We start from the raw sequence: 27,684 nt of genomic DNA, 5'->3' as shown, positions 1-27,684 counted from the left end.
AAATACGCGATATACCAGGTAAATTCTCAATTTGCTTAGAATTACGGACCCTCTTACTCGTTTTATTGACACTAGGTGGCAGCAGAGCCTGGTTAACTTGGCGCACTAGGTACGAAAAACAGCGCATTTTGCGTCACTAAACAGTGTCCTACATGACATACGGAAGAACCCTAAGACAAAAGGGCTGTGGTTGGAGTGCAGGAGAAATTTGCGATTTATCGCTGAACAAATCATAGATTTTGCCCAAAACTTGTGGTATAGGGTTTGGCCATTGATGCATTGGCTATATAGCGCTACAGTGTATCGGTTTCAGTCAAGTGGCGCCGGTGGCAGCGACAAAAGAGGCGCTGGCGTGGTCCTCCACTGGGCGAACTCGAATTTGGAATTGTCAGCCTAACTGGGAAAAACTGCAACTGTCCCCATTCCGAGAGCTCTACTCTGGTATTCTGCATTCCTTGGGAAGCTACTGGATAGGGCTTTGCCAATTGTTGCTTCTAGCTGCCAATGGTCATGAGGAAGCTTTTTTCCAAGAATCCCAATGCTTCCAATCATTCTTCACAAAATACATCATTTGTTGGGAAGACCTTTCAGGTTGGAAGAACATCCGTTACTGTGGAAGATGTGATCGCTGAAGGTGAGACATCTGACAGGTGCTGGCTTTGATTCTGGGCCAGACCATACAAATACACGTATGCTGCACAGCGCCAATGCAGCAGCAGGGTCCTATAAACAATTTAATGTGCACTAACAATAAGCAAATAAAGTGCAGACACTGCGCAATTGTCAGAACTCAAGTTTGGTGCTTGGTCACAACTAATTCAAGCGCAGACACTGTGCAATTCTCAGAACTCAGGTTTGGTGCTTGGTCACAACTAGTTTTACTACACAACTACTACTACACAGATAGCCAATGCTTTAAAGAATGAGGATTTTGGGTAATTCCAAGCAAAGATACTTGTGAACCATTTTTCAAGCAAACAATTTGAAAGCTAAGTGCAATTTGAGTTCACCTATATTCATTATATGTTGCCCCCTCTGAGATGATCATTTTCAGGAAAGTGGTGTAAGACAATAAATATTGAGGATTGTGGCCCACTTATGAGTTCTTATTAATGATTTAACAACTGTTGCGTTCAAAAATCCAAAACAGTAAAATTGTTTATTTTTGAAAACATGGCTTGTATTAATATAATATGTTTTGAAATTACCAATTTTTGCTTTATGTTTTTTTCGGCAAGTTCTGTAATGACCTATAACTTGCTCACCACTAATACTTATCAAATGCTGCCATAGCTTAGGTGCATGCTATGTTGACAGAAGTCACAAACAAGTACAAAACCCAAACTGTCATTATTTAGTTCTATTTTGGTATTGTGGCTTTCTTTGCATAAATATTGCAACCATGTTTTGCTTATCAGGGAAAGCTTGCATATCAATGTGTTATGGATTACACTGGAGAGGGGAGGGGCACTAATGCTGATAGTCAGTTAAGTTATGGCAAAAGATGCTGGCAGATTGTGATGAAAAAATGTGGTGTGGCACCTGCTAATAACATGCCAGTGGTGTGCCACTTCAAGGTATCATGAAATATGTATGCAAATGACTTAAGTGGCCAATTATGTGATAAAACCTTAAACTGCGTTGTTGCAATACATATTTTTAAGCTCTTTCCAACAAATCATGACACAAATAGACTGTATGTGCACTTACAGTTTGTATTGTGAAAATGTTCTGGCTGTCTTTTAAAAATGACTGCTGTCAGATTTCTTCAACATATTGGGCAGGTGCAGGTGTTGGGCCTATTTTGTATTTTTACCCCATCTCACCCAGCATACAATGATCAGGAAGTTCCTGTACTGCAGGATATATCTATCAGCAGATTATTGGAGTGTTTCAGGCTATCCTCAACCACTGGAGCCAAGTGAACTCTACAATTTTGCCAAACAAGTCAGCAGGAGAATCCCAAATTCTGCACATTGAGGTTCAAAAATACAATGCTATGTCATATATCATGTTCATTGTGTTAAAGATCCATCTCTAGTAATGCAAGAGTCCCACTTTATGAAGTTTCTCAAAGTGTGCACTGGGTTCATCAGTGTATACCACATTCCCTAAGCAAAGTATTCTTTAAGTCAAACTATGTCTACTTTAATTCCCAGGTAAATTTTCTCTGAATCAAACTGTGTACACCACATATCCTATGCAAAAATTATTTAAGTCAGGCAGCATGTGTGCATTTACAGAACTGGGTGTTATTCAGAAATATACATTGTCATTTGTATGCTCCAGAGCTGTTTTTAATCAGTTCTATTGACAAGCATAAAGGAAATTCAGTCACAGAGCTGAAGTGCCTTTGGGCTAAACTTTGCTGTCTGTAAAAGACAGAAAGGTCTATTTGACAACATTGTGGTTTTATGCAAATCTGACTTAATGGATTTTGTGGAGCCACTGAACTAGTCATGCCAAGTCAATGTCAGAATCCCACATGTGTGGTAATCCCATATGTGTCACAGTTTCCCTTTCCAATCATCATGTGTAGGTTAGGATGACATACTGGTACAGCATGTTGTAGTCCTTGAACTTGACATCATGGGGAGTGGGGAGAGAGGGGTGGGGGTGGAGGATGAACTCCCCCACTATGGAGCTGATTTATTGGCTGGGGCTATAACAGCCGTGATGTGTGAGTGGCAGCGCTGCTGTCGGTGCACATTGGCGGCGTCAGTGAATGGTCAGGATTAGTGAGCACGTGACATGCATGGTGTCAAGTACCGCCGCAAAAGAACATTGCAGCCAGCCGACGGGTTCCTGTTCTTGTAAAATCCATGAGAACTGCACCGTAACGGCTATGGCATTGCGACTTTTTCGGACGATTTATGCGCAGATTTAGCGTAAATTCTTTTTGGGATAGCTGTGTCTGTGACTAGAAATTACGCATATGGGCCCGTTAGCTGTCGCCAGAAGAGAAAGTCTCACTTCAACAAGATACAAGTGTGAACATGACGTAACCACGTCGGGTAACCTCACTCGTCGGATCACCGGACGCAGAGAACACGTAACGGAAAACGCTTACCATTCGCCGCTGTTTACCCGATTGCCTTGTTTAACGACAATATCGTGCCGCAGTATTGCAGCACGACAGGCTGGATAGGGTATCGCGATAGGGTACATCGCCACGGACCGTTCACCCAGCTGGCTGGCGGCGACGATGTTGCTCTATTGTGTCGTTTGATCGGACAGCAGCGGCCGATCACGGGCGTCACCGACACACGGCTGCCACCGACACAACGGTGTCACCAACACAAGGATGTCACCAACACACGGCTACCACCAACACACGGGTGTTACCGACACACGGGTATTACCGACACATGGGTGTCACCAACACGGGTGTCCTCGACACACGGCTGTCACTGACGCACGGGTGTAACCTGCACATGGCTGTCACGGACACGGGCGCTGCCTCGTCCCGGCGGCAGTCACGCTGGCCGGCTCACAAACAATGCCGCACAAACACGGCGAAACGGCGGCTCATAGCACCGCACGTCGGCGCGCTCCCTTGAGCAGCGGCCGCGGGCGCCCTGGCGGCGAGGCGCGCGTGCCTGGTGACCCGTGACCTGACCGTGCCCGCAGGCGGCTTCGCCATCGTGTTTCTGGTGCGCGGCCCCGGCGGCCAGAAGCTGGCGCTGAAGAGGATGTACGTCAACAGCGAGGCCGATTTGCAGGCATGCAAGCGGGAGATCCAGATCACGGTGAGTGACGGCGCCACGACGTGAGGCGGCGCGGCGGCTGGCGGGGGCGCGGAGCCGATTCGGCTGGGGTTTAGCCGAGTCACTGCGTTGAAGAAGAAGGAAGTCGTTTCATGGTTGACGAGAAGCGGTGATTTTCGCAATGGTGGCAGCAAGGCAATGATGGCTATTTGATGTGGTTGATATAATACCGCTGGATGTGATGTGGTTAAGTTAACAGCAGTTAGTGGTTGAGATAACGGCAGTTAGTGGTTGAGATAACGGCCGCAGTATGTTAATTAATTAAGTAACGGCCGGTAACGGTAACGGTTAATTAATTAATGAAGTATGTTAATTAAATAACGGCCGCGGCAGTTAATGGTTAATATAGCGGCAATTAGTGGTTGAGATAACGGTAGTTACTGTAATGGCCGTTAATGTGATGATGGTAACTGCAGTGTTGGTGATGTGATTGTGTGATGTATGCCTCAGAGTACCGGTTCGTGCGTAAAGCAGAGGTAGAAAGTCGGCCAGCGGAGCCGCCGACTGACGGCGCTGCCAGTTTCGTGAATTTATAGGGGTTTAGACCACCAAACTGTGTGTCGGCGGGCTGCTTCTGGCGCGATCAAAATTCCCCTCCCCCTTAAAAAATACTTTCAGCCCAGACAAGGCTGAACCAGTGTGGGCGCCAAGTGATGAAACTGTAGTCGGTGTACGCGAAACACAGAAAACAGCAAGGCTGGGACACCTGAAACACTGACTTTGGGCTCTGTCTGCGGCCATAATGCGAATACTACGACGCAGACATCATAGTAGTATTGATGATGGATGTCTATAGTAGTAGACATAGTAATATATACTGACATCAAGTACTATTGAATGGTAGCCTCTTCTAGTGTTCCCCTGCTAAAGTTAAAACTTAGCCGTCTTCGGACCTCGTGAAGAGAAATTCCGTCCAAAAATACAGATATACGAATGTAGGTAGCGTGCTGCAGCGTTCTACTTATTTAAGTAACCGCGGTTCTGCGGTGGGCACGGTGCCCGCTAAATCCGAGATGCGCCACATTGGTGGCGGCTGCGGCGAGACTGTGAGCGGGCGAGCTGCGTCCGATCGCGCATGATGCAACGCTCGGCCGTGGTATGTGAGCGTTACTGCACGCTGGAGACCATCGGGACCGGGGCTGCGGTCTCGCGCAGCGGAGTCGAGAGCAGCCAAAGTCTGGGGTTTCGGCATGGCGTAATGATCAGCTGCTGGCTGACAGGCGGAAGCCTGAGACACAACGTGATTGAAATGGCGAACGGGAGCGCTCGTTACAGGCAATCGAGGGAGTTCCCGGTAATCCTGCCGAAGGCTTGAGCGACAGTAGTCCTTCCCGTGGCATGTCTGAGTGCTGCGCAAATATGTGATGTATTGGAACCTCACACATGGCGTACTGGTTACAAGCGCACCGCGCTCCCGCCGTTGCCACTGAAGGCGTGCTGTTTCAGCTTATAAGGTTGAAATGTCAGAAGTCGCCGCGTGATATGCAGCACATTGCCCCCGGATCTGGGCTTGGACGCGTGCATATCAGGACATCCAGTTTAGGACGCGGTCGTGACGCATTTGCGGCACATATCAATGTCGTCTGCGCGTCGTGCAACGCTAGTGCAGTGTGAGAGCATTCTTTTGAACGCGATATGCACAAGGCGGCCGGCGCGTACCGCGTGGACCTCAAAGCAGCGTCTGGCATTGAGCGGCCGTGCACGACGCGTCCTAGTGAGGCATCGCTGACAGGATGTTGGCCGGAATGTGTGACCCCGTTGTACTTCCGGGAATCACCCGCCGGCGGGTGGCTCTGAGCGGTACGGCCACCGCCCACCGCCCGCCGCCCGCCGGCCGCCGCCGCCCACCGCCGCCCGCCGCCCGCCGGCCGTGGCGCTTCACAAACAGGCCCGAAGCGACGACGCGCGTCTGGTCTACGCTTCGGGACCGTGCGCTGGTTTGCCGTGCCTGTTGAGCCGCGCCACCGGGCGCCGCTGTGATCTGGGCTCGTGCTGTCGGCGGGCGCCGGCTGCGGCCCGCTCGGCTGCGGCCGTCGGTCGTGATCTCCGGATAACCGGGTGCATTGGCGCGCCGTCCGCCGCGGTCACACCAGCCGCCGCCGGCGCGAATGGTCGCGGTTTGTGCCGTGGGTTCGGAGATCCGGGCTCAAGTCGCGCCCGGTGCGCTTTTCGGAGGAGGCGGCGCGACGGTCGCGACGCCGGACGCGAAGACGGCGTATCGGGGCCGGGAGGGACCGGGGGAAGCCCGCGGCTCGGGGGCCTCCCCGCGGTCAGCGTCGTCCGCCAGGGAGGCACCGAAGTCGGGGCGGGGGGTCAGCCGCCCCCTCGCCTCCAATGGTCGACCTGAAGCGCGCGGCGGCCGTGCGACGCTGCGGTGGGCTCGGCGCGAGAGAGCGTGGCACACGCTTCGACCCTGTCATCAGGACGTGGGCGTGGCGTGGAGGGGGTATCGCCTGCTCCCCCTCTCATCCAACCTCCCGTGACGGGCTTTCTGACGTTTTCCATTTTTCTCTTCTGGCTGCGCAGATCGGCGCGAGTCTCATGATGGGATCGTCGTCCTGACTACGAGTTCTTAGCTCGTGAACACCTCGGGCTCCGTGCTGTCGCGTTTGGCTTGTTGGCTTGGATGTCTGGGATGCAGCTGGAGTTTGACAACAGCTCTCAGACGATGGACGCCTTCGCCTGTGCATTCGATTCGACACGATCAGGGAATGTGGCGCCGGCATTCGGCGGAAGGCATTTGAAACAGCAGCGTTTTGCGATGGAGTCCGACTATCAGCGCAGCGGAAAAGCCAAACATAGCGTAGCCGTGCGGCCTATCAGGCGTGCTGTGTGCACTTGCGCCCACCCGCTGGCAGTCGCACACCACGGGAAACTATTCTGCACACTATAACCAGAGTCCGCTATGTGAGCGTGTTTCAAGTTCGGGAACTCCACGTGAGGGCGTGAGGTTCCAGTCGCCGAGCGCCCCGTCCACTCCGGGAGAAGGAGCGGCGGAACCGGTCAGCGCTGATGTGACTGGCACTGCCCGGCCATGCCTCAGGAGTTTCCACCGCGTTACCGTTTCGTAGAATTGTGGGTGGTTCATGAGGTGCAGATGCCGGTTAGCGCTCTATGATGAACGTTGCGTTGATGCAAAGCAGTGGCGACGGCTCCCGAACGGAGGCTTGGCGAACGCGTTGCCTCTCGCAGACGAAAGACAGTGATAAGCGGGTTTTTGTGACTTGTGGGGCCGAAATGCGTACTTTTCGCCGCAGCTGATTCCGTGATCACGTTTCTGCTTTCGCGGACTCCGCATTTTCCAGAGCGGTGCCGGCGTTTTCCTGTAAGAGTACCTGTTCGCTGCCAAATGTGGCCGCGGCTCCAGGCTGCGGACCGACCCCGGGTGGTATATTTCTGCTCGCCTGTTCGCGTGCGGTTGCATTGCTCACTGGCCCCGTTTTTCTGACCTCGCGTGCCGCTGTGGTGGAGCAGCTTTTAGTCGGACGACTGTGTTTTGTACCGACGCCAGTGGTGCGTCGCTGGCGATGTCGGGGCCGGGAATATCTCCAGACAGCCGTATTGTCTGGTTACTCAGCGAAATTGGGAAAGTGAGGAAGCGAGAGACTGAAGTTCCGATATGTAGTAAGATGATGTGGAATTCGGTCTCCTGACTGCACCTTTTTCGGAGCCTGACCGTTGTCCTGATATCGTGTTGGCTCTCAAGTCTCCGCGCTGCCTACCGACTCCGTATCATTTCTTGGTAATCTCCTGTCTGTTTGTCCGAGTGGCACCGCACTGTGTCCAGTCCTTTATCCTTTCTAGCCCTGGGCTGTGTCTTTGCAACCTCATATGAGTATGGTCTACAGGCTCTGTGTTGGCTTCCAACTGAATTGTTTCATGGCTCTATCATTGTGTTTTTCCCTGACTGTAGTGTTCGAACCCTTGGGTATGTCCATAAGCGCGTGTTTTTCTCAGCGCACCACACGTGCGTGCCATGGGCTACTCTAGCGCGTAAGCTGGCCAACTGTCAAAGTAATGTTTTTGCTGAAGGGAAAATAAATAAATAAAGAAATAAAAAAAAATTGTTTCACGAAACAAAAATGAACTCGTCATTTTTGTTTCGGCGGCTGTCGCCGCTATCATAGGATTTTGGGATGCTCATAGTGCAGTGGTTCAGCTGGGCGTATGTGGAACCAGAGGTGCAGGTTCGATTCCCCCGGTGCCCACTTTTTCCGACAGGGTGAGAGACAGATGGCGACATATTACCTCAGTCGCGAAGTGGGCCGTGAAGCCGCAGTGGAACATGCTCATAGGATTGTTTTCTTCTGTCTCCAATCGGGTCCCGCTGTGCGGTTTATTCTTTTAGAGAGGAGATGCCAGGGGAGTTCAGCTGATACGTTTGGAGATCGAGCACGCGACTTATTTTCGTCATATTTGTTGTCAGTTAGTGGTGGCGTATCGATTCCAGCTTTCTTGTATGTTTGAATGTTTAAGATGACTCAAACGGACTTTTGAGCCTTAAACATGACTTACGCTACGACAGTCTAGCCTAGATCTCAGTTCGAGCACACTCGAGTATGCATCGCACGATACGTGTTGTTCTCATGACGTCATCGGCTTTCGACGCGCGCCCGGCCAGGCTGAAACCAAGGCGTCTTTCTGAAGAAACCATAAAAGTTCCCTGACTCTGTATTTCCCTTTGGTTCGTGGCCCCTGATCCGGTGCATTCTTCTGACTCTTAGCTCGGCAGTCTGTGCTGGCTTCTACCTTGCCTTTGTATGGTCTTCTGACTGTGTTGATCCCTGTTCTACTTAATCCTTCGACTTGGTGTTATTTCTTGGCCGCGTAACGTGTTCTGATCTCGCTTGTCTCCGGTCTGTCCTGTTAGTTATTGGGTTTTACGGGCGCATCACCTGCATCGGTTATTCGTGCTCTCCTGACTCCAGTATTCTAGCATTCCGGTTAATGCATTTTTGTGACGTTCCTGTAACCTATAGTCCATGTTTGCTTCCGAATGTGCTGTGGCCTTTTGGGAGTGCCTTTTGGCGGTGTTTTATTGTTTTTATATTGTCTTCAGCTTTGTTCTCACCCATCTTTGTACTGTCTACTAACTCACTTGTCCACGGACTCTATTGTCTCCTCTTTGTCCATTTACCCCGACTTGTTAATCCTGAATGCATTGACCACCGACTATCTTGTTTCTGAGCGCCGCGTCTTTCCATGACTGTGCCGTCCTTTCACCCGATCAATCTTCTGGCTGTTCTCTCCCAAGCTCCATGTAGTGCTCCTGCTTTGTATTTTCCGTATTCTTTATTGTCTCCTGAATCCGATCTCTTTCTCGACTACATGTCACCTCATGACTATCGTATCCCGACTCGGTGATGTCTGCCGACGCCGTGTAGTCCCCCGACTCGGTGATGTGTCCCGACTCGGTGATGTCTCTCGACTCCCAGATGTCTCCTGACTCGGTGACGTATCTCAACTCGGTGATGCCTCCCGACTCGGTGATGCCTCCCGACTCGGTGATGTCTCCCGACTCGGTGATGCCTCCCGACTCGGTGATTCCCGACTCGGTGATGTCTCCCGACCCGTTGATGTCTCCTGACTCGGTGATGTGTCCGGACTCGGTGATGTCTCCCGATTCGGTGATGTCTCCCGACTCGTTGATGTCTCCTGACTCCGTCTCTCCGTCGCTGCAGTCAAGCCTGAGTGGCCACCCCTACATCATCGGCTACGTGGACTCGACAGTGCGCAGCTGTGGCGGCGGGGTGTACGAGGTGCTGCTGCTGATGCCGTACTACCGCACCCACGTCCTACAGATGATGAACGAGAGGTGAGCACCGCCAAGCGATCGGAGGGGGGGGGGGGGGGAAGGAGAGAGGGCGGTTCGGTGGGTACGCCCAGGCCGCACTTGACGCTGCTTTTAATTTTCGGCACTTTTTACACTCGTGCTTTTCACAAGTCCTTATCTCGAACTTTGTGGTCCTCATCATGCGTTTGCGTTTACAGTCGCTCGTGGTCAAGTTCATATCTTAGTATATTTTCACAAGCGGCAACCTCTCCACTCTGCACACCCGATACATCCGGCTGTGGGTACAAGTCCCGCGTCTGACATCAGTCAGTTTTGTGTTCTGTCTAAAGTGCTGTGAAGACGGGATGGGCAGAGCCCTCGTCAGCTTGCGACGTACTTCAGATTGTTACGAATCGCTCCGAATCGTCAGCCAAGTGCGATTTGCGAGCACGCTTTGAGGATGACGGAGACCCATGATGCACGTGCAACATTGTACTGGCTGTCCAGCAGCCAATGCAGTCAAGTGCTGGACGGGCGTGGGTTGTGAAAAGGCTGTTAAGTAAACCTCGTGAGTCAGGAGAGAAGGCCACAGTTGTGCACGCCGTCAGTGTTTTACCGGCATTCCTGCGACCCCGTCCGTTAAAGTCCCTCTGCCGCGACCTATTTCCACACTATCGTTATCAGCTTCAGTGGATGCCACCACTCGATTGCGGAAAATCATTATTGGTAGGTCACCGTAGACAGGTGGCTTTTTGGTAGAGGCCGTGGCCGCTGCCGACGGTGGAGCATCCGTGGTGTTTGTTGCTACCGGCCATGATTATGTCACGAACGTCCGGGAACTCCGTGAGGAAGAAGCTGATTGGCTGGCATTCGGCGCAAAGGCGTTGCGTTGCAGCGATGTGCTTTAGAATAACAATTTCAAAGCGATTGGGTAACCCAAGGGGTCTTGGCCTGTTGGGTCCGTCTGGACGGGGTCACGACCTGTCTAGACGGACGGGCTTCTGCTTCTTCCGCCGCGCCCTGTTTCTCGGAGCATCGTCGCCGCCGGACGAGCGCTCACGGCTGAGCGAGCCTCTGTCACCGTGGTGTTGTGCTGTCACGCGCTGTCCCTCTAAATAGACGCGAAATAGAAGTCATAGTATTTGCCTGTTGTCGGGAAGCGTAAGCCATTTGCAATGTTATGCCTTAGGGGTGTTCAGTGGCCGTGTCTGAATTTTTCGGACGCTAAACCGCCGTTGTAGCGAAAAGGCTCTCGACTTTTTCCCGCCGTGTTGATTTGACAGCACAGTACACGTGCCATCATTGAACCAGACTCTCAGTTATTGCAGCACGGTCGGCCAGGTCTTTGTTAAAATAGCGCGCTAACCAAACTAATTTGTCACTTATCAAGTCTGTGTTCGACGTGTTCGAAACACAGCTGCAATTCTTACGCCGCCGACGTACGTATGCTCGGCGTCGGTCTCAATTCACATCGAAGGCCGCGCCCAGTCTCCGCAGCAGACCCGCGGGCTATCGCTGTCTCGGAGGCTCGGCGCTGCTGTCGTCCCACGTGGCTTCGCAAAAATCGATTCTCTATTTCTCCCGCTCTCTTCCAAAGCTTCAGAGCGCGCTGCCATGGCGCTGACCCCGATTCGCGGTGATATGTTTGCGCTTGATCGGCTGCGAATTGGCTCGCGCGGCGTGGCAGCGTCGGGACGGAGACGTCACGAGACGGCCTTCGTGCCGGCCCGCGCGACCTCGCCTGACCGTATGATGCGGGGCCGAGAGTTGCCGCCTCGACCGTGCGGCGGCCGTCGCCGTCCCATTACCCCAACCCCGACTGCTGTGACCCTGCCTCGGAACCCCCGACTCCGGCTGTGACCCTTCTGATCTCGGCTGTGACTCCTTTGACCCCGGCTGTGACCCCTCTGCCCCCGGCTGTGACCCTCCGACCCCGTGTGTGACCCCTCTGACACCGGCTGCGCCCCCTCCGACCCCCTCTGTAACCCCCCTGACCCCGGCTGTGACACCTCTGACCCGGCTGTGACCCCTCTGACCCCACGCCGTGTCCTTGCAGACTGCAGACGGGGTTCTCGGAGCACGAGGTGCTGCGAATCTTCAGCGACGTGTGCGAGGCCGTTTCCCGGCTGCACCACTGCCAGACGCCCATCATACACCGCGACCTCAAGGTCAGTCGATGAGCAGCACACCGGCGAGGTCACGTCCCGCCGGCTTTTTGGCGGTGGGAATAGTGCGATGTGACCTTCTGTGGTTTGGTGGTAACGCGTTTGTCGCTGTGGTTTGTCACATGTCTGTGACGTTAAGGAAACAACTGTGAAGTGCTAGGCATACGCCGTTGGTTGCGATCGAGTCCATCGTCTCGAATTTCGCGCCAGATCACGCGACACTGATTTACCATTCATCACAAAATGCCGTGCCTGGCGACATCGTTATGCGTACGTGTCACGGCCCGGTCAACGGCCACGAGTGGACGGCTAAGGGTGCTGCCGCTGCTCGCTGCCGGCGCGGGGGTCAGCGTCAGGTGCGTCGAAATCGACCCCTCGGAAGCAGGACTGGGCACAAACCGCAACCCCCCGCCACCCGGTCCTCGCGGACTGCGATATCATTCCCTGGCGCGCGATGCCCGCACGGTCGACGTTCGCCGCCGTTTTCAGGTGGAAAACGTCCTTCTCTCCGACGACGGCAAGTTCGTGCTCTGCGACTTCGGCTCGGCCACCGCCAAGGTAGCGTCGTCTCGGCGGTGTGCGGAGATGATGTGCTGTGTGTGTGCCTGCCAGACACCGTACCTTTCCGGGAGACACTCGAACGTTGACTTCCGGGGAGTGGCAGGAAAAACGGACTTGCACGTTTGGAATGAGCCCAAACCCGTGCCAATGTGTTTGCCCAGCCCTGCTAGGTTAAACACATGCATGGTATCGGACGAACTCATCGGCACGGGTGACGTCATAAACAAATTCATTGGTGCGGATGACGGCATGTGTAGGGGACTGCGACAAACCAAGCGGCGTATTGAACTCATCCGGGGTGCTCATTTGCGTGATCCCAGGCCTGCAGCGTATTGATCGCGCTGAACGCTATGAGGAAAATACCACATTTATGTCCGATTCTTTGTTATGTCAGTTGTGGCTTCCGTTTGTTGCGTTTGCTCGCCTGGCGGAGTTTTCACCTCGCTTTGATGGATACAGACCAGGGCAAAAGGCACAAGAGCAAACTGCGGTCAAGCGCTTTGCGAGTACTTTTAATGACCAACAACTAAACAAACTACACAGAAGTCATTTGGAAGTACCTGTTTAAATGACCAACAAGTTACAAAACTACAGATACGTTTTTTGGAAGCATCGACGGGTCTCAAATGCCTACACCGTAGGAATTGTCCCACATATTGGCTTGGCGAGTCCGTTTGGCATGCAGCAAGCGCAAGCTGGGCCTCTCCCATAGCTCGCACAAGGCAGCATTGGAGCGCCTCCCTGTCTCTGATGTCTCACGCACCGCCGGACTCCTCCGTAGTGTTCGGTGTCGCCGCATCGTCCGGCGACACCGAACACTACTCCGTTACCACACAGTCATTTGGACAGCGCGCGTCCCGTCATCCTATCTGAGACACGCGCCAGACGTGTGGGTCGCCGGGCTCCTCCGTAGTGTTGGGTGTCGCCGCATCGTCCGGCGACACCGAACACTACTCCGTTACCACACAGCCATTTGAACAGCGCGCGTCTCCTCATCCCATCTGAGACACGCGCCAGACGTGTGCGCCGCCGGCTCGCCGGTCTCCGCCGGGTGGCTGAACGGACGGCGCCCCCGCCGCGACAGGTACTGAACCCGGCCAGCGGCGGCGTGCCGGCCGTTGAGGAGGAGATCAAGAAGTACACCACGCTCAGTTACCGCTCGCCCGAGATGGTGGACCTGTACTCGGGCGCCAGCATTACCACCAGCAGCGACGTCTGGGTAAGCGAGCGGCCCGCAGCCACCGAGGCGCCGGCGCTGGCGGTGTGCTGAGGCTGGGGTGTACGGGGCAAGGGTCGTGACGTGTCAGGCGACATGATTTGTCAGACGTGTCAGATGTATCAGACGTGTCAGACGCATCAGATGTATCAGACTGTCAGACGTGTCAGACTATCAGACGTAGCAGAAGTCTCAGGTTATCGGATGTGTCAGACGTATCAGACGTGGCCGATTGTTAGACGTATCAGACGTCTCAGACGAGTCAGACGTGTCAGCCTTATGGAACGCCCCCCCCCCCCCTATATGGGGGGGGGGGGGGGTATCGGGAGGGGAAGGGTATGAGGACCTATCGCACAACCGACGCCCGTCCTCTGGCAGCGGAGGGGCGTGGGTTCGATTCTGGACAGGGGCGTTCGCTTTCAACCCTTCCAACACGGCGAGTCAGCCGCTAATGCCGCCGGCGCCGCGCCACCGCAGGCCCTGGGATGCCTGCTGTACAAGCTGTGTTTCTTCACGCTGCCGTTCGGCGAGTCGGCGCTGGCCATCCAGAGTGGCCAGTTCAGCTTCCCCGACAGCTCAAAGTATTCCAAGCGGTTGCACGCCCTCATCCGTAAGTGGCACCTCCCTGCGCGCAGAGGCGCCTGTGTGCTGGGTTTCTTTGTGATGCTGGTGTAGTCGTCTGTTTTGTTGGGACGGGGGTCAAATGAGCACTACGAGGGTATCTATTCTGTTGATGTGTTATGTTGGCTTGTGTTCGAAAGCGTAGCGGGTCTTCAGTGGGTTAGGTTGTGTTTCTCTGGATGTTCGCTAAAGTTAGGAGTTCATGCAGTCTCATGGTTCCGTTCGGGAGAGTCTAATATGAGCGATCACGTGACTACCTCCGCAGTAGCATCGTTCGCGTCCTTGTGACGACCACCGCTATCATCGTCTTGCCAGGTGTCTGCCGCCTCCCCCCGCGTCGTTGGAGGAGGCCGGTGAGCTCTGTTCGGAGGCAGCCATGCCCGGCACGCGGCACGCGCCGCTCACACTGCGCGCCCCGTTACAGGCTACATCCTACAGCCGGATCCCGCGCTGCGTCCGGACATATTCCAGTTGTCCTTTCTCACCTGCCGTCTGCTGGGCAGGGAGTGTAGCGTGCAGAACCTTCACGTGAGTGTCGCGGTCGCGGCCGGCAGCCGGCGACGGGTTATGTGCAGCTACTGCCGTCGTCCGAGGCAGTCCATGGGCTCGCTAGCTAGTTGAAATAACTGCATGCCTCGGATCGAGTAATGGTCTGAACGACTACCCTCGTCTGGCATGCTAGTGTGTACACAACGCTTCGGCCAGTGGATGGTCAACAGGCGTTGTGTATATGCCGCTATCACGCCAGCCGAGGACGGCAATCCGAACAATCAGTCCATCGGAGAAAGTCTCGATCATTTCGTAATGCTAGGATGCATGCATGTTGGTGTGGTGGGGGTGGGGGTGAGAGCGGGGGGAGGGGGGGGGGGAGCAGCAGTCTACTGCGGCCCCTGCAGCTGGGTTTATTCGGCCCTGCATGCACAGTGAGGCTGGTATGGGGCCAGCCAGCGGACCGCCGACGGCCGAGTGCTCGCTGCTCTCATTGTCCACTCCCGGGCGGCACGGTTGGAATGCACACAACAGATGCGGGACGTCCAGACGCAATGAGTCACTCGGACGGACGTGCGCGAGCGGGCCGGCCGGGGGCGGCAGGGCGCCAGGTGGCGCGCGTGGCGCGAGAACGGCGCGCCGTAATCGCCCGGCGCGCCCCGCCCCGCCACGCCCCGCTCCGCCCCGCCCGGTCCCGTCCCGCCGCGCCCCGGCCCGGCGCCGTGCCCCGGGGCGTTTGACGGTCGGTTACCTCGGTGGACTGCCGGTCGCTCGCGCTCACCCGCGCCCTGGGGGCCGGAGAGAGGCGTCCTCGCGGTGGCTGTGGACTTGGTCCCGGGCAGGGGGCAGCTGTGTGTCTAGGGTGCGCTATCGGGACTGAATTGGGGGCATCTCAGTGGCATGCATGGGAAGGATTGGAGAAGAAGGGAGGTTGGCGTCTGTATTGTGCCTGCGCTGACGCAGTGGTATGTGCCAACGGTTAGCTTTAATTGTGCATCGCCCTGGTTTGTGTCGTGGAATGCAGTCATGCCAAGGTTTGGGGTGTTTACCAGATTGCGTGGGTATATTTGACGTCGGATATCCCGCCTCTGTGGCTGCTCCTGGCGTGAAATGGCCGTCTCAGTTGTGGTGTTGCCGCTGACACCGACCCGTCGTTGCAGAACGTTGCCGTTCCCGACATCGACTCGTTGCTTGGCGTGCTGGAATCGCAGGCGACGCCAGCGCCATCCGACGGCAAGCCGGCCACGCCCAGCTTGCGCGACCCGCCGCTGGAGGTGCTGACGTCAGTGGCGCCGCGCCAGCGCCCGAAGGCCGGCTTGAAGGCGGCGCCGGCGTCGTCGGCGGTCCAAGCGCTGCCGCTGCCGCCGCAGGGTGGGTAGCGCGCTGCTCGGGTGGCGCGTGGGTCCACCGCGCGGGGAGAGGTCACGCCGTCGGGAAGTGGGAGGGTCTGACGCCCCCACCACCGCCACTGGCTCCCTCCCTCCCCCTCCCCCCCCCTCCCGGACGGGTTTGCCGGTGTCTGTGGCGGCGGGCGAGTGGAGTAGTCCGCAACCACTGCTGTGCTCATCATCACTCGTGCGTGCGAACCATGTCACTGCCGATCGCTCCTGGTCGTACGCCGCTGGTGGCCAAAGCAAACGGCGCCGTCCAAACACAGCCGGCTGAGCAGCGCCATCTGCCGGCCGCGGACGGCGTGCGTCACTGGCCCGCCTTCCCCGACAGGCTCCGGCAAGCGGACGTCTGTGGCGCCGCCGCCGCCGCCGCCGGCGCCGGCGCCGGCGCCGGCACCGGCGCCGGCACCGGCACCGGCGGCGGCGGCGGCAGCGGCCGAGCCGCTCGCCAGCACGCCGCTGTTCGGCACGCAATTCTCGGACGAGTTCGCGCCCGAGCCGGCGCCTGCCGCTGCCGCTGCCGCTGCTCCCGCGCTGCCGCCCAGCCAGTTCGGCGACGACTTCGCGGCGGCGCCGCTGCCCGCGGACGTGGCGGCGGCTGCGGCGGCCGGCCGGCACGCGTTCGGCGACGACTTCTCACCTGCTGAGCCGGCCGAGCTGGCCGGCCGCCGCAGCCGGGTGGAGCCGGCCGAGCCGCCCGCTCGCTTACCAGGTGAGCGGGCGCCGGCGGAGGGCGGAGCACGCACAGGCGGCCGCTCTTGTCGCCCCTGTCTTCTTCAGCCGCTCTTGTCTTCGCCGGGGCCAAGACGAGCGCCGTCTCGACCCCGGCGAGCGGTCCGTGTCTTCGTTCGCGTGGTGGCCGCGCGGTGGTTGTGTGCGTTCGCATCCCCTGTGCGTGCGTGCGTGCATGCGTGCGTGTATGTGTGTGTGCGTGCGTGCGGGTATCAGGCTGGTAGGTTTGATAAGCAGTCTCAGCGAGTGCCGTCTTTCTTATGTGTCCCCCTGTCGTCTTTCCCTGCTCTGTCTTGCGAGTTCTGATGTGCGCTGGTTTTCCGTCTGCTGTGTTCCCTGCGTTTGGCTCGTGTCTCTGTTGTCGCGTTCTCACGCTCTGTCCCCTGCCTGAATCTGATTCATGTCTGAGTCTGATCCATGTCTTAATCTGAGTTTGGGTCTGATTCGTGTCTTAGTCTGAGTCGTGATTGAGTCTGAGTCTGGGTCTGATTTGTGTCTGAGTCTGGGTCTGAGTCGGAGACCGTGAGCACACAGTCCACCGGCGACCGTCCCGCCGTCGCCGTGTTTGCCGTCGTGTGTTCGTCGCCCTGCCTGGCTGACCCCTGACCTGACCTGACCCCGCGTGTGGCCGGCGGCAGGCGCCGGCCCGGTCAAGGCCGGCTCTGTCACGCCACCGGAGCTGAGCTCCTGCAAGCTGGTGGCGCCGCCGCAGCGCAGCGGACACCGGCGCAACGTCTCCGACACGAGCACGTTCAACAAGTGAGACCGGCTGCCCGCCAACGGGCTGGACCGAGACGGGCCGGGCTGGGCTAGGTCGGATCACGCTGGCATAGCATGTCGTGCTATGCCAGGCTGTGGGCCCCAGGCTCCAGTCTCGTCCTGCGGCGTCTCTCCAGCGCTGGTGTGATGTCTCACTTTCCTTTCGAATGAGCTTGATGTAGACGAAGTGTAGATGACGTATCCAGCTGACGGCGTTACCGCGCCGACGCGTGGTTCGGCCTCTCAGGTCTGTGATGGTTCGGCCGCTCAGGTCTGTGATGGTTCTGCCGCTAGGTCTGTGACGGTTTGGCCGCTCAGGTCTGTGATGGTTCGGCCGCTGAGGTCTGCGATGGCTCGGCCGCTCAGGTGTGTGATGGTTCGGCCGCTCAGGTGTGTGATGGTTCGGCCGCTCAGGTCTGTGATGGTTCGGCCGCTCAGGTCTGTGATGGTCCGGCCACTCAGGTCTGTGATGGTTCGGCCGCTCAGGTCTGTGATGGTCCGGCCGCTCAGGTCTGTGATGGTTCGGCCGCTCAGGTCTGTGATGGTCCGGCCACTCAGGTCTGTGATGGTTCGGCCGCTCAGGTCTGTGATGGTCCGGCCGCTCAGGTCTGTGATGGTCCGGCCGCTCAGGTCTGTGATGGTTCGGCCGCTCAGGTCTGCGATGGCCCGGCCGCTCAGGTCTGTGATGGTTCGGCCGCTCAGGTCTGTGATGGTCCGGCCGCTCAGGTCTGTGGTGGTCCGGCTGCAGGTCACTGATGTCGGAGACGAGCCAGTTCATCGCGCCGCACCAGGTGGACCGGCCGCGGCCGAGCGCCAGCCGCGGCGCCGCCGACCCCGGCCAGAGGTCGCCGCTGGAGGTCAGCCTGCAGCCGCACACCCACCTGTCCGGCAGCGCCTCCCAGGTCAGCTCGGGTCACGCTGTGCCGGTGCTGTCGGTGCAGGGCGGTGCAGTGCCGTTACTGTTGGTGCGGGTCTCAGCTGCTAGGTCAGTGGAGGGGACCAGTTGGTCACGTGTCTCACCACTCTCGGCTGAGGCGGCGCTGCCAGTCGATTGCGAGGTGATGACGTCACGGCGCCCCGTCATCGGCGGCGTCGCGCCGGCCGGCCGGTGACCCCGCGTGACCCCGTGTGACGCTCGCCGGCAGACGCTGCCTCCGCCGCCGCCGCGCCCCACCTGGAACCCATTCGAGGCGGCCGCGCCGCCCTTCGGTCAGCTGGCGCCGCGTGACGTCACGGCCCCGCCCCCAGGTGAGCTGAGGAAGAGGGGCGGGGCTACCCGCGCAGGGGGCTGTCTGCGCCGACCTGCGGGACGTCACTTGGCGTTGGCTTAAGTCAGCTCTTTATTGCGAGTTGGGGGAGGAGCGGCTAATGCGTCCCCCTGTCGGTGCCGTGCAACTCGTACCGCTGGATCCCGTAACATCGGGCGGGGGCGGCCTCCGGAGACTGCTGCATCGGCCAGCCGACGACAGACAGACAGACAGACAGACAGACAGACAGACAGACAGACAGACAGACAGACAGACAGACAGACAGACAGACAGACAGACAGACAGACAGACAGACAGACAGACAGACAGACAGACAGACAGACAGACAGACAGACAGACAGACAGACAGACAGACAGACAGACAGACGGACGGACGGACGGACGGACGGACGGACGGACGGACGGACCAGACCAGACCAGACCAGACCAGACCAGACCAGACCAGACCAGACCAGACCAGACCAGATGGACGGACGGACGGACGGACGGACGGACAGCCGCCCCCTCCCCACCCCCGACCCCCGTCTGGCTGGAGCAGGAGGTGCGAGGAGTGGCCACGAGCCTCGTGCCGCGGCTCTAGGGCTGCCCGGCTCTGACGTATTTGACTCCGGCCCGATCGGCGCCGAGCTGTTGCTGCTGCTGCTCTGCATGTGGTGCCTGTAGCGTTGAACCTCGTGGCACTGCCCCCCCCCCGCCAGAAGTTTTCGAAGGAAAAGTTTCCCCGCCAGTCGGAGTAGAACCCGCGACCTTTGGCTCTGAGCGTGTGTTCAGCCCTCTTGGCTTTATAGTCTCGCGTTGCGACTGCTGAGCGAGCCCTGTTGTAGCCGTTTGCCCCACGCTCTCTCTCTCCCGGACTCCCGTCGCGCTGCGCTCTCCCCGCCGGCTGCAGTGCTGCAGCCTGGCCCAGTGTATGTGTGCGTGTGTGTGTGTGTGTGTGTCACTAACCTTCCACCGGTGGCCTTTGCTGATCGCACGTGGTGCTCGCACGTGGTGCTCGCACGGCGGGTGGTGCACGTGGCCTGGGTGGGCAGGGCCGGGCTTCCCGGCGGCAGAGGCGGCTGGCGTGCGGGCGCTGCTTCGGCGGCGCCCGGCGGCTTTCAGTGGGAAAGGGCTAATTGGAATGTCAGGTCCGTGGCTGGGGTCTGATGTGCTCCCATTTAGGGTTGTTTTCACATCGGGTTTCTGTAAGGGCTAAAATTCGGTTGCGGGATGGAACGCCAAAGACTCTGAACTGTTTTATGGGGCTTAGACGGGCCACGATGGGTGATGGGCTATCCCGATACATTCCCGGGCACAGTTTTCGGGGTTATTCTCTCACCGTCCACGCGCGCTGCCAACGACGTAAGAACACGAAAAGGGGTGTCATTGCCGGGTGGTTAGCGCATTTGACTCCGACGTTTGGGGGGGGGGCTGTTTCTAACCCCAGTAAAGTCAGGGCCCCTGAGCGTTGATATATGTGCAGTCGTTGGCTTTACAATAGCTAAACATATAACATAACAAATAAACATATATCTCCCCTCACAAACAAATAATAAAACGTCTTGCTCACGGGGCGCCACAGCAGCGTTACTTCTTGCTGGAGAGGGGAGAGGGAGGGTGCCGCAGCCCCGCCGCCGCCGCCGGCCTGCTCGCCCGCGCCCCGCGCCGGCCCTAGCCTGGCGCTGTGAGCGGCGGAGACGGGCCGTCCCGAGCGAGTAACGTCCGTGTGACCCGGCAGCGCCGCCGCCGGCCGCCACTAACCCAGCGCCGGAGCCGGAGGACCCGTTCGGAGCCGCGCCGTTCGTGCTGCCAGGTAACGCCGCTGGCGCCGCCGGCAGCGCCGCTGGCGCCGCTGGTGCCGCCGCTGGCGCCGCCGGTAACGCCGCTGGCGCCGCTGGTGCCGCCGCCGGCCGTCGGTCGCCGCCGCCGCCGGCCTGGTGCGGGCCTTGTGTGGACCGCGGGGCCGACGCTGGCGCGGTGGTGGCCGGCTGGGGATGGGGCGCGGAGGCAGGGTCAGGTCAGATCAGATCAGGTCAGGTCAGATCAGATTAGGTCAGATCAGATCAGGTCAGATAAGGTCGGATCAGATCAGGTCAAGTCAGATCAGACTAGGTCAGATCAGACTAGGTCAGGTCGGGTCAGATCAGATCGGGTCGGGTGGAGCTTCTTGCTTTGCCGCTCTGCTAGATGCATGGATACGCTCGGAGCGGTGGTGATAAGGACGCTCTGCTCTGGACTTGTCGGTCTTGGGTCTAACCCCTCCCCCCCCCCCCCTACCACGCGTCCACCGCATCCCATATGCCTGGACTTGTTGGTATTGGGTCTGAGCCCCCCCCCCCCCCCTACCACGCGTCCAACGCATCCCATATGCCTGGACTTGTCGGTCTTGGGTCTGAGCCCCCCTCCCCTACCACGCCGCCACCGCATCCCACACGCTACCCAACTAAGACATCCGTCTTGAAATGGCCCTGGCGCTCAGTGAGACGTCAAGCGCCGATCATCATAATTGGGGCTTGGGGAGGGGGGAGGGGCAACGCCGTGCTGAACTTACGTTTCACAGCCGGGGCGTGGCTGACGCTGCGGGCGGGGCTGCAGACGCATCAGGCGGCGCTACGTCCGGCGTAATCCGTCTACGCTTTTGGTCCACTGCCGTTCGCCCTCTGGTGTCAAGCGGGTTGCTTAAGAACCTGTATTGATTGGTGCTATGGGAGTGACGTGGCGCGCTCCGGCTGGCTGGTTGTCCTGAACGCGGGGGCGTGCGCCGAAGCTGTCGTCTGCCGGAGCAAAGGTCACCCCGCCTGCCCCGCCCGGCCCCACCCACCCAGCCACCCTCAAACCCCTTTAGCTCACGGGTGCCGACTTCGCAGTGTTCTCTGGGGGGCTTTGCAGCGACTCTCTCAAGTGATCCTTTAGCGATTCTTGATGTGATATCGATGCCTTTGAGGTTTTCAGAGAATACCCAGAGATCATCTATGTTGTCTTGCATATGGTCCGCACACCCATTGGCAATGTCGGCAGGCGGCAGAGGCCGTCGCGTTACGTGGTCGGTGGTAAATCGCGCCTGTTTGTGACAAACGTAACTGTCGGCCTCGTGTCACCCTCCGCTCGGCGATGACCAGCTCAGACAACGGGCCCCACCGCATCCCTGCCTGACCGGTGACTAACCCAGCCGCCAGCCCGGCTCGTCTCGCCTGCCCGGTGACTACGCCGTCGCACGCGGCGCCGCGCGGCCGGTGACTAACCGAGCGGTGTCTGTGTGCCCGTTCGCAGCGTCGCTGCGCGGCCAGCTGCCGTCGGCGTCGGCCGGCCTCCAGAGAGGTAACTCCACCTAGCGGACGGCCGCGCCACCAGCGGACGGCGCGTCGGTGCACTGCGCTGGCGCTCGGCGGTGGTTGTGCACACGGTTGGCGTGCGGCGGCGGCCGCTGGGCTCAGGGCTAGGACGCTGGCGGCTGGCACTGGCCATTTTTGAGAGAACGGCAGGAGATTGGGATCGGTGGCCTCTTTGACCTTGACGGATGTGAAGCTTGTTGATCAGTGGTGGGTGATTTCGTGACCAGTTTGACCGCGTGACCGGTTTGACCAATCGGACGGGGCGACGCGATGTGGACAATCACTTAATGAAGCGCGTAGATAGTTACCCATACGGGCGGGTGATAATGATGAGATGCCTCCGACATGATTACCGGAGGAGTTAAGAGCCTTATGTTTCTCTAACCGTGATGGTCGCTGTTTGTCACCGCTGTTGCAGGTTTTAAGAGCTTTTCGTTTATGTTTGGATGGGATTTCCCCTGTTCATGAGTTCGGAGAACCGGTTCGAAGTTATCAGTGAAGATAATACGGAGTTTCCCAGCAGGAGGCGTCACTTCAGTTCACTTCCTGCCGGACTGATCGGGATGGGGTCAAGCCCAGGACCCCTCCCCTCCCTCCCTTCCAGTGTTCTTAACCGAGGAGCGTAACGTGCCCAGTGTAAACCAGCGTCCCGCCCCGGGGAGCGAGCGCGGGCGTCTGCGCGCGGCTGCGACCGGCGGCTGGGCCAGCCGGCGCCGGCGCCACCTGCCGCCGGCGCCGTCTGCCGCGCGGTTCAGCTGGCCTGAAGATATGACACCGGGTGCCGGTCGGCGGGCGCTCGGCCCGGGCCGCCGCCGCCGTGCGCAGCGCGTGCCGCGCCGGTCAGTGCGCCGCCAGACTCGGCCGCCTGCGTCCGGCCTGGACCTCGTCGCGCTCAGGAACGGCCGTGCGCATGCGCGGACCGCCGTCAGCGATGAACGTTATCTGATCATTAGTCAGTCTGATATAATCAATGCGCGTCTATATATATAAAATACATATATATCCATATCAAGCGGCGATTTGTGGCGGTGGTGTGGGCGGCGCCGCGCCCGCGGCGGGGCTCGTCGCCAGGTGTAGCGCGCTGAGAGTCCTGCCCGGCCGCGCCGCCGCCAGGGGGCGGGGCGGGGCGCCTCCCCGCCCCGCCCCCTGGCGGCGGCCCCCTCTGGACGGCGCCCCGCCCCGGCCGGCCCGCGCCGGCGGAGGACACGCGCTAGCGCGCCGGCCCGTCGCCGTCGACCCGGAGAGCGCGGCTGAGAGGCGGAGTCGCCGCGCCGGACTCGGGCCGGACTCGAGTCGGAGTCGCGCCGGCCGGCGCTGTCCAGAGGGGGTCGCAGGTGCGTGTGCCCGTCGGCCGCCTTCTGCCGCGGCGGCGCGTTCCCCGCGCCGCGGCCGCCGCTGGCGCGGGTCGGCTGCCGGTGTAGTGCTGCCAATGCTTGCGTCGTTGCCGAGCAGCTGTCGGCGTCGGCTCAGTCTGGCACGTGTGCCTGGCGCGCCGCCGCGCGCCGTTTCGTTCGGTTGCGCACAGCAGTGGCTTCGGTAGGCCAGGCTCGGGGCCTTGTTTTGCATGGGGTGTGCCTCGTTGCCTTCGTTGATAGCCGTTTCTGCCTGTGCGCTTGGCATGCAACGTTGCTTTTGTTGCCCTGGCAAGAGAGTCGCTAAGCTGTATAGCATGCGTAGACTGCCATTCTGTTGTCCGGGCGAGGCGGCGTGTTGTTCGCATGTAGTTTGGCCCTTCTTCCTCTTCCGCGTATCTTCTCTCGTTTGGGTCTCAGCGTTTGCCCATGCATGAGTTCGGTCGCCTGTGCGGAGCAGCCCTCCTCCGGCCTCCCGCTGGGACGGCCGTCGCCTCACGAAGTGTGTGGACCGTCTTCCTCGGATGCTGTCGCCGCCAATGGCCTCCACCCGGCCTTCCGCGAGCACGCAGCTGGCACGTGGCTGTGACGGCCTTCATCCCCTCTCCTCCGCCCTGCACCCCGTACTTTGCACATCAAATCGACCGACCTTTCTTCAGTGTGAGCTGGCTGAGAGTTGGTGCCAGAGGAGCGGTGGGAGGGACGGAGAGAGACGCTGAGAGACTGTTCACGTGTCCGGTGACGATCAGGTGGCACTGACTGTGTGGCTTAGACATTGGGACGAGTGTTATATGGCGAGTGACTTAAATATTGGGCTGAGTGTTAAGATAAGTGCAAGGCCGAAATTCTGACTCCTCTACGTTTGAACACCCGTCCGCTCACATCTCCTGCGCATTTATTTTGGATATCGTTATCATCAGGGGGTTCGTGAAACTACCAAACCTGGTACAAATTTCGCTCCATCAACGCTGGCAGCTGCTCAGCTACATTGTGTGACGGTAGATAACGCTGGCAGCTGCTCAGCTACATTGTGTGACGGTAGATAACGCTGGCAGCTGCTCAGCTATATTGTGTGACGGTAGATAACGTTGACAGCTGCTCCGCTACATTGTGTGACGGTAGATAACGCTGGCGGCTGCCCAGCTACATTGTGTGACGGTAGATAATGCTGGCGGCTGCTCAGCTACATTGTGTGACGGTAGATAACGCTGGCAGCTGCTCAGCTACATTGCATGGCGATAGATCTGGCCGTCTGTCGCAGGAAAGCGACGGCATTGTGCAGACGGAGTCGCTCGTGCACATAGCTCACACACACACACACACACGCACGCACGCACGCACGCACGCACGCACGCACGCACGCACGCACGCACGCACGCACGCACGCACGCACGCATGCATGCATGCACGCACGCACGCACGCACACACACACACACACACACACACACACACACACACACACACACACACACACACACACACACACACACACACACACACACACACACACACACACACACACACACACACACACACACACACACACACACACACACACACACACACACACACACACACACACACACACACACACACGCACACACACACACCTGCGCCAGCGTAAGCGGCACGCGCCAGCGAAGGCAGCCGCGCGGAAGCCGACGGCGTGTGCTGTACCTATCGATTCCGCTTGATCAGGCGTGTCTTCCCGCGGCTCCTGTCTGGGCTCGGTTTTCCGCGTTGGCGTGCCTTTTCCGCCGCTGTTTAGCCACGCGCCGCCGCCGGCCCTGCTCTCGCTGCGGCGCGCGCCACTCGCCTTGACAGCATCCCAGCAGCGATGGCGCCGCATTTCCCAGGGGGGGGGGGGTCACGGCTAATGTTCCGCTGAACCATTCGCCACCGCTCGTCCCGAGCCTGACGCCGATGCTCCCCTGATGGTGGTCGCCAATGTCCGGCGCTGGTCTCGTCTCCCGCGGCGGCGCCGTCTCAGCACCTACTGCCAGTCAGTACGCGTGTTCGCCAGCGGTGTCCTGCCGCCGCGGTCGTTCCGGCGCGGTAGCGGGAGGATGCGGCGGCGCCACGGCCGCGGCTCGCTGCAGCGCGCGCGCCCCTGACGTCACGTGGTCAAGCCGAGACGCCTTCCGTGAGCGGCCGACTGGCGGCTGCAGCGGTGGTGTCTGCCGTGGTCGGGCGGGACCTCCTCGCGAGCCCTGGGTTGCGCGCCGGCGTGTGGCGGTTCTCACCGATGGCAGCGCTTTCCTGCCCGTTCGCCTAGGGGAGCTCTGTGCGCGACGGGGTCAGCTTAGTCGCCTGCATGTGCTTCCCGCGGCTGAAGGACCCGCGTCTTGACGGAGATGACCGCTCCTGACACGTCGTTGCTTGTTGCGAGCCTTCGCTGGGAGGTGGAACATGCTGCTGACCTTGTCTGGCCTTGTCATCTGCCCTCACCCACGACCTTTCATGACCTTTGCTGGCTTATGTATTCTGCTTCCACGAACGACCTATCGTGATCTCGTCTGACTCACGTTCTGCTTCGTTACCTTTATTGACCCGTGTCGTATCTACTGACAACCATTGGTGACCTTTTCTGGTCAATAGTTTTCCCTCCACCAACGACCCCTCATGACCTTTTCTAATCCATGTCTTCCCCACTAATAACCCCTCCTGACTGTTTCTGAGCCATGCCCTCTCTCGCCACTGATGACCCTTACTTGTGACCTGGCTTCCTGATTGATGACCCTTCCTGACTTTCTTGACCTATGTCTTGACCCCTCGTGACATGTTTGAAGCGTGCCCATCGCCACCTGACCCCCATCTCTCACGTGTCTGCCCTGCTGACCTCTGTGTACCGCCAATGACCTGTGACCGGGCGGCTGACCTGCACTGACCCCTGACAGAGGCGGCGCCGGCCGGGGAGCGGTTCGCTTCCGGTCCGTTGGAGGACCGCGGCCGCTATGAGAAGCTCACCGCCGACCTCTCCGCCGGCGAGAAGGACGAGCTGGACCGGGAGGAGGCCGCCCGCCGGCGACACAGGTCAGCCACTGTACCGCCCAACAGGCCCCGGAGAGGCCCCGGTCACACCTAGGGCCAGGCCAGGCCCCGGAGAGGCGCCGCTCAGATCGAGGTCAGGACCCAGCTCAGGTTTTGGCCGAGGGCGGCCAGGAACGGGAGGCGGCCGGCCAGTGTCGGAGGGTTTGGATTGGTCGCAGGCCGCTGCCTGACGCTCGCTGGGTGTTGTGGGTCCGTCCTATTGTACCCGTCTCGTGTTATTCGAATGAGCTTCTCATCTGAGTGACCGGCATTTGACCTCCTGATCGGTGTCATGCCATTCACATGTCAAAGGCGGTGTCAGCTGCCTGGGACATGTCACTGGCCTTGGAGGTTGTATGCGAGGGTAGGTTACCAAATAGGCATCCCTGGTGACCCCTGAATAACCTCGGTCAGCTTCACAACTTCCGGGTGCTTACATTACCTTCAGTGACCATTTACGCACCTCTCAGTGACCTGTCAACGACCTCCGGGACGTTTTGGGATCTCAGTCGCCTACGCAACCGCTGATCGTCCGTTTCACCCCTGCGTGACCTGGCCGTGACCTCTACGTGACCCGTGCGCGATCCGCCGGCAGTGACGCCGACTCGATCGGCTCGGCTAGCGACCTGCGCTCGCGCGTGGACGCGGACGGCCCGGACGAGGCGGACCGGCGCCTCTTCGACACGGCCACCGTCTCGGGCACGGTCACCAGCTCCGTCTACCACGCCGAGTGCGAGAGCATCGCGGCCGACGCCGACGCGGAGGGGCGCGTCAAGGCGCCGGGCGGCGCCGGCGGCCGGCGGCGGCCGCGACTGGCGCCGCGGCGGGCCGCCGGCGCGCGACCCGAGCCGCGCCGCGACCCGCTTATTGGTCACGATTACGGCGCGCGGCCGCTGCTCGACGACGATGAGCTTTCCTCGGCCGACGAGGCGGGCGGGAGGCGCCGAGGGGGCGGCGGCGGCAGCGGTGGCGCGCGCCACGCCTCCAGCAGCGAGGAGGAAGCGGACGTGTTCGCGTCGGCCCCCTTCCCGCGGCGGCCGCGCCGCGCACGCGCCGAGCGAGCGCGGCCGGAGGATAGGGCGGCGACGGTGGCGCCCCTGCCGGCGGAGATCTGCATCCCGGCTGAGCTCTCGCAGCGGGTGGTGCTGGCCGCCCAAAGGGGTGGTGCAGAAGCGACGCCGCGGCCGACGCCACCTGCCAATCCTTTTCTGGAGACGGAGCCGTCCGTCGGTCGTGCTCCGCGGCCGC

General features: G+C 59.3%; 1 protein-coding gene across 1 annotated transcript; it reads left to right on the top strand.

The window, feature by feature from the left end:
• The first annotated feature begins 157 nt into the window (after positions 1-157).
• LOC119108908 (AP2-associated protein kinase 1) lies at positions 158-15,971 on the top strand. Its single transcript, XM_037232483.1, has 10 exons — positions 158-634; positions 3,631-3,749; positions 9,449-9,582; positions 11,597-11,708; positions 12,195-12,263; positions 13,351-13,485; positions 13,960-14,092; positions 14,528-14,631; positions 15,753-15,861; positions 15,943-15,971. Exons 1-10 carry the CDS (start codon positions 505-507, stop codon positions 15,969-15,971), a joined length of 1,074 nt encoding a protein of 357 aa, XP_037088378.1. The 5' UTR covers positions 158-504.
• Positions 15,972-27,684: the final 11,713 nt, after the last annotated feature.

The sequence above is a fragment of the Pollicipes pollicipes genome, unplaced genomic scaffold (genome assembly GCF_011947565.3).
Source record: "Pollicipes pollicipes isolate AB1234 unplaced genomic scaffold, Ppol_2.1 Scaffold_1600;HRSCAF=1878_pilon_pilon_pilon, whole genome shotgun sequence".
Lineage (NCBI taxonomy): Eukaryota > Metazoa > Arthropoda > Thecostraca > Pollicipedomorpha > Pollicipedidae > Pollicipes > Pollicipes pollicipes.
This window is presented reverse-complemented; position numbering and strand designations above follow the sequence as displayed.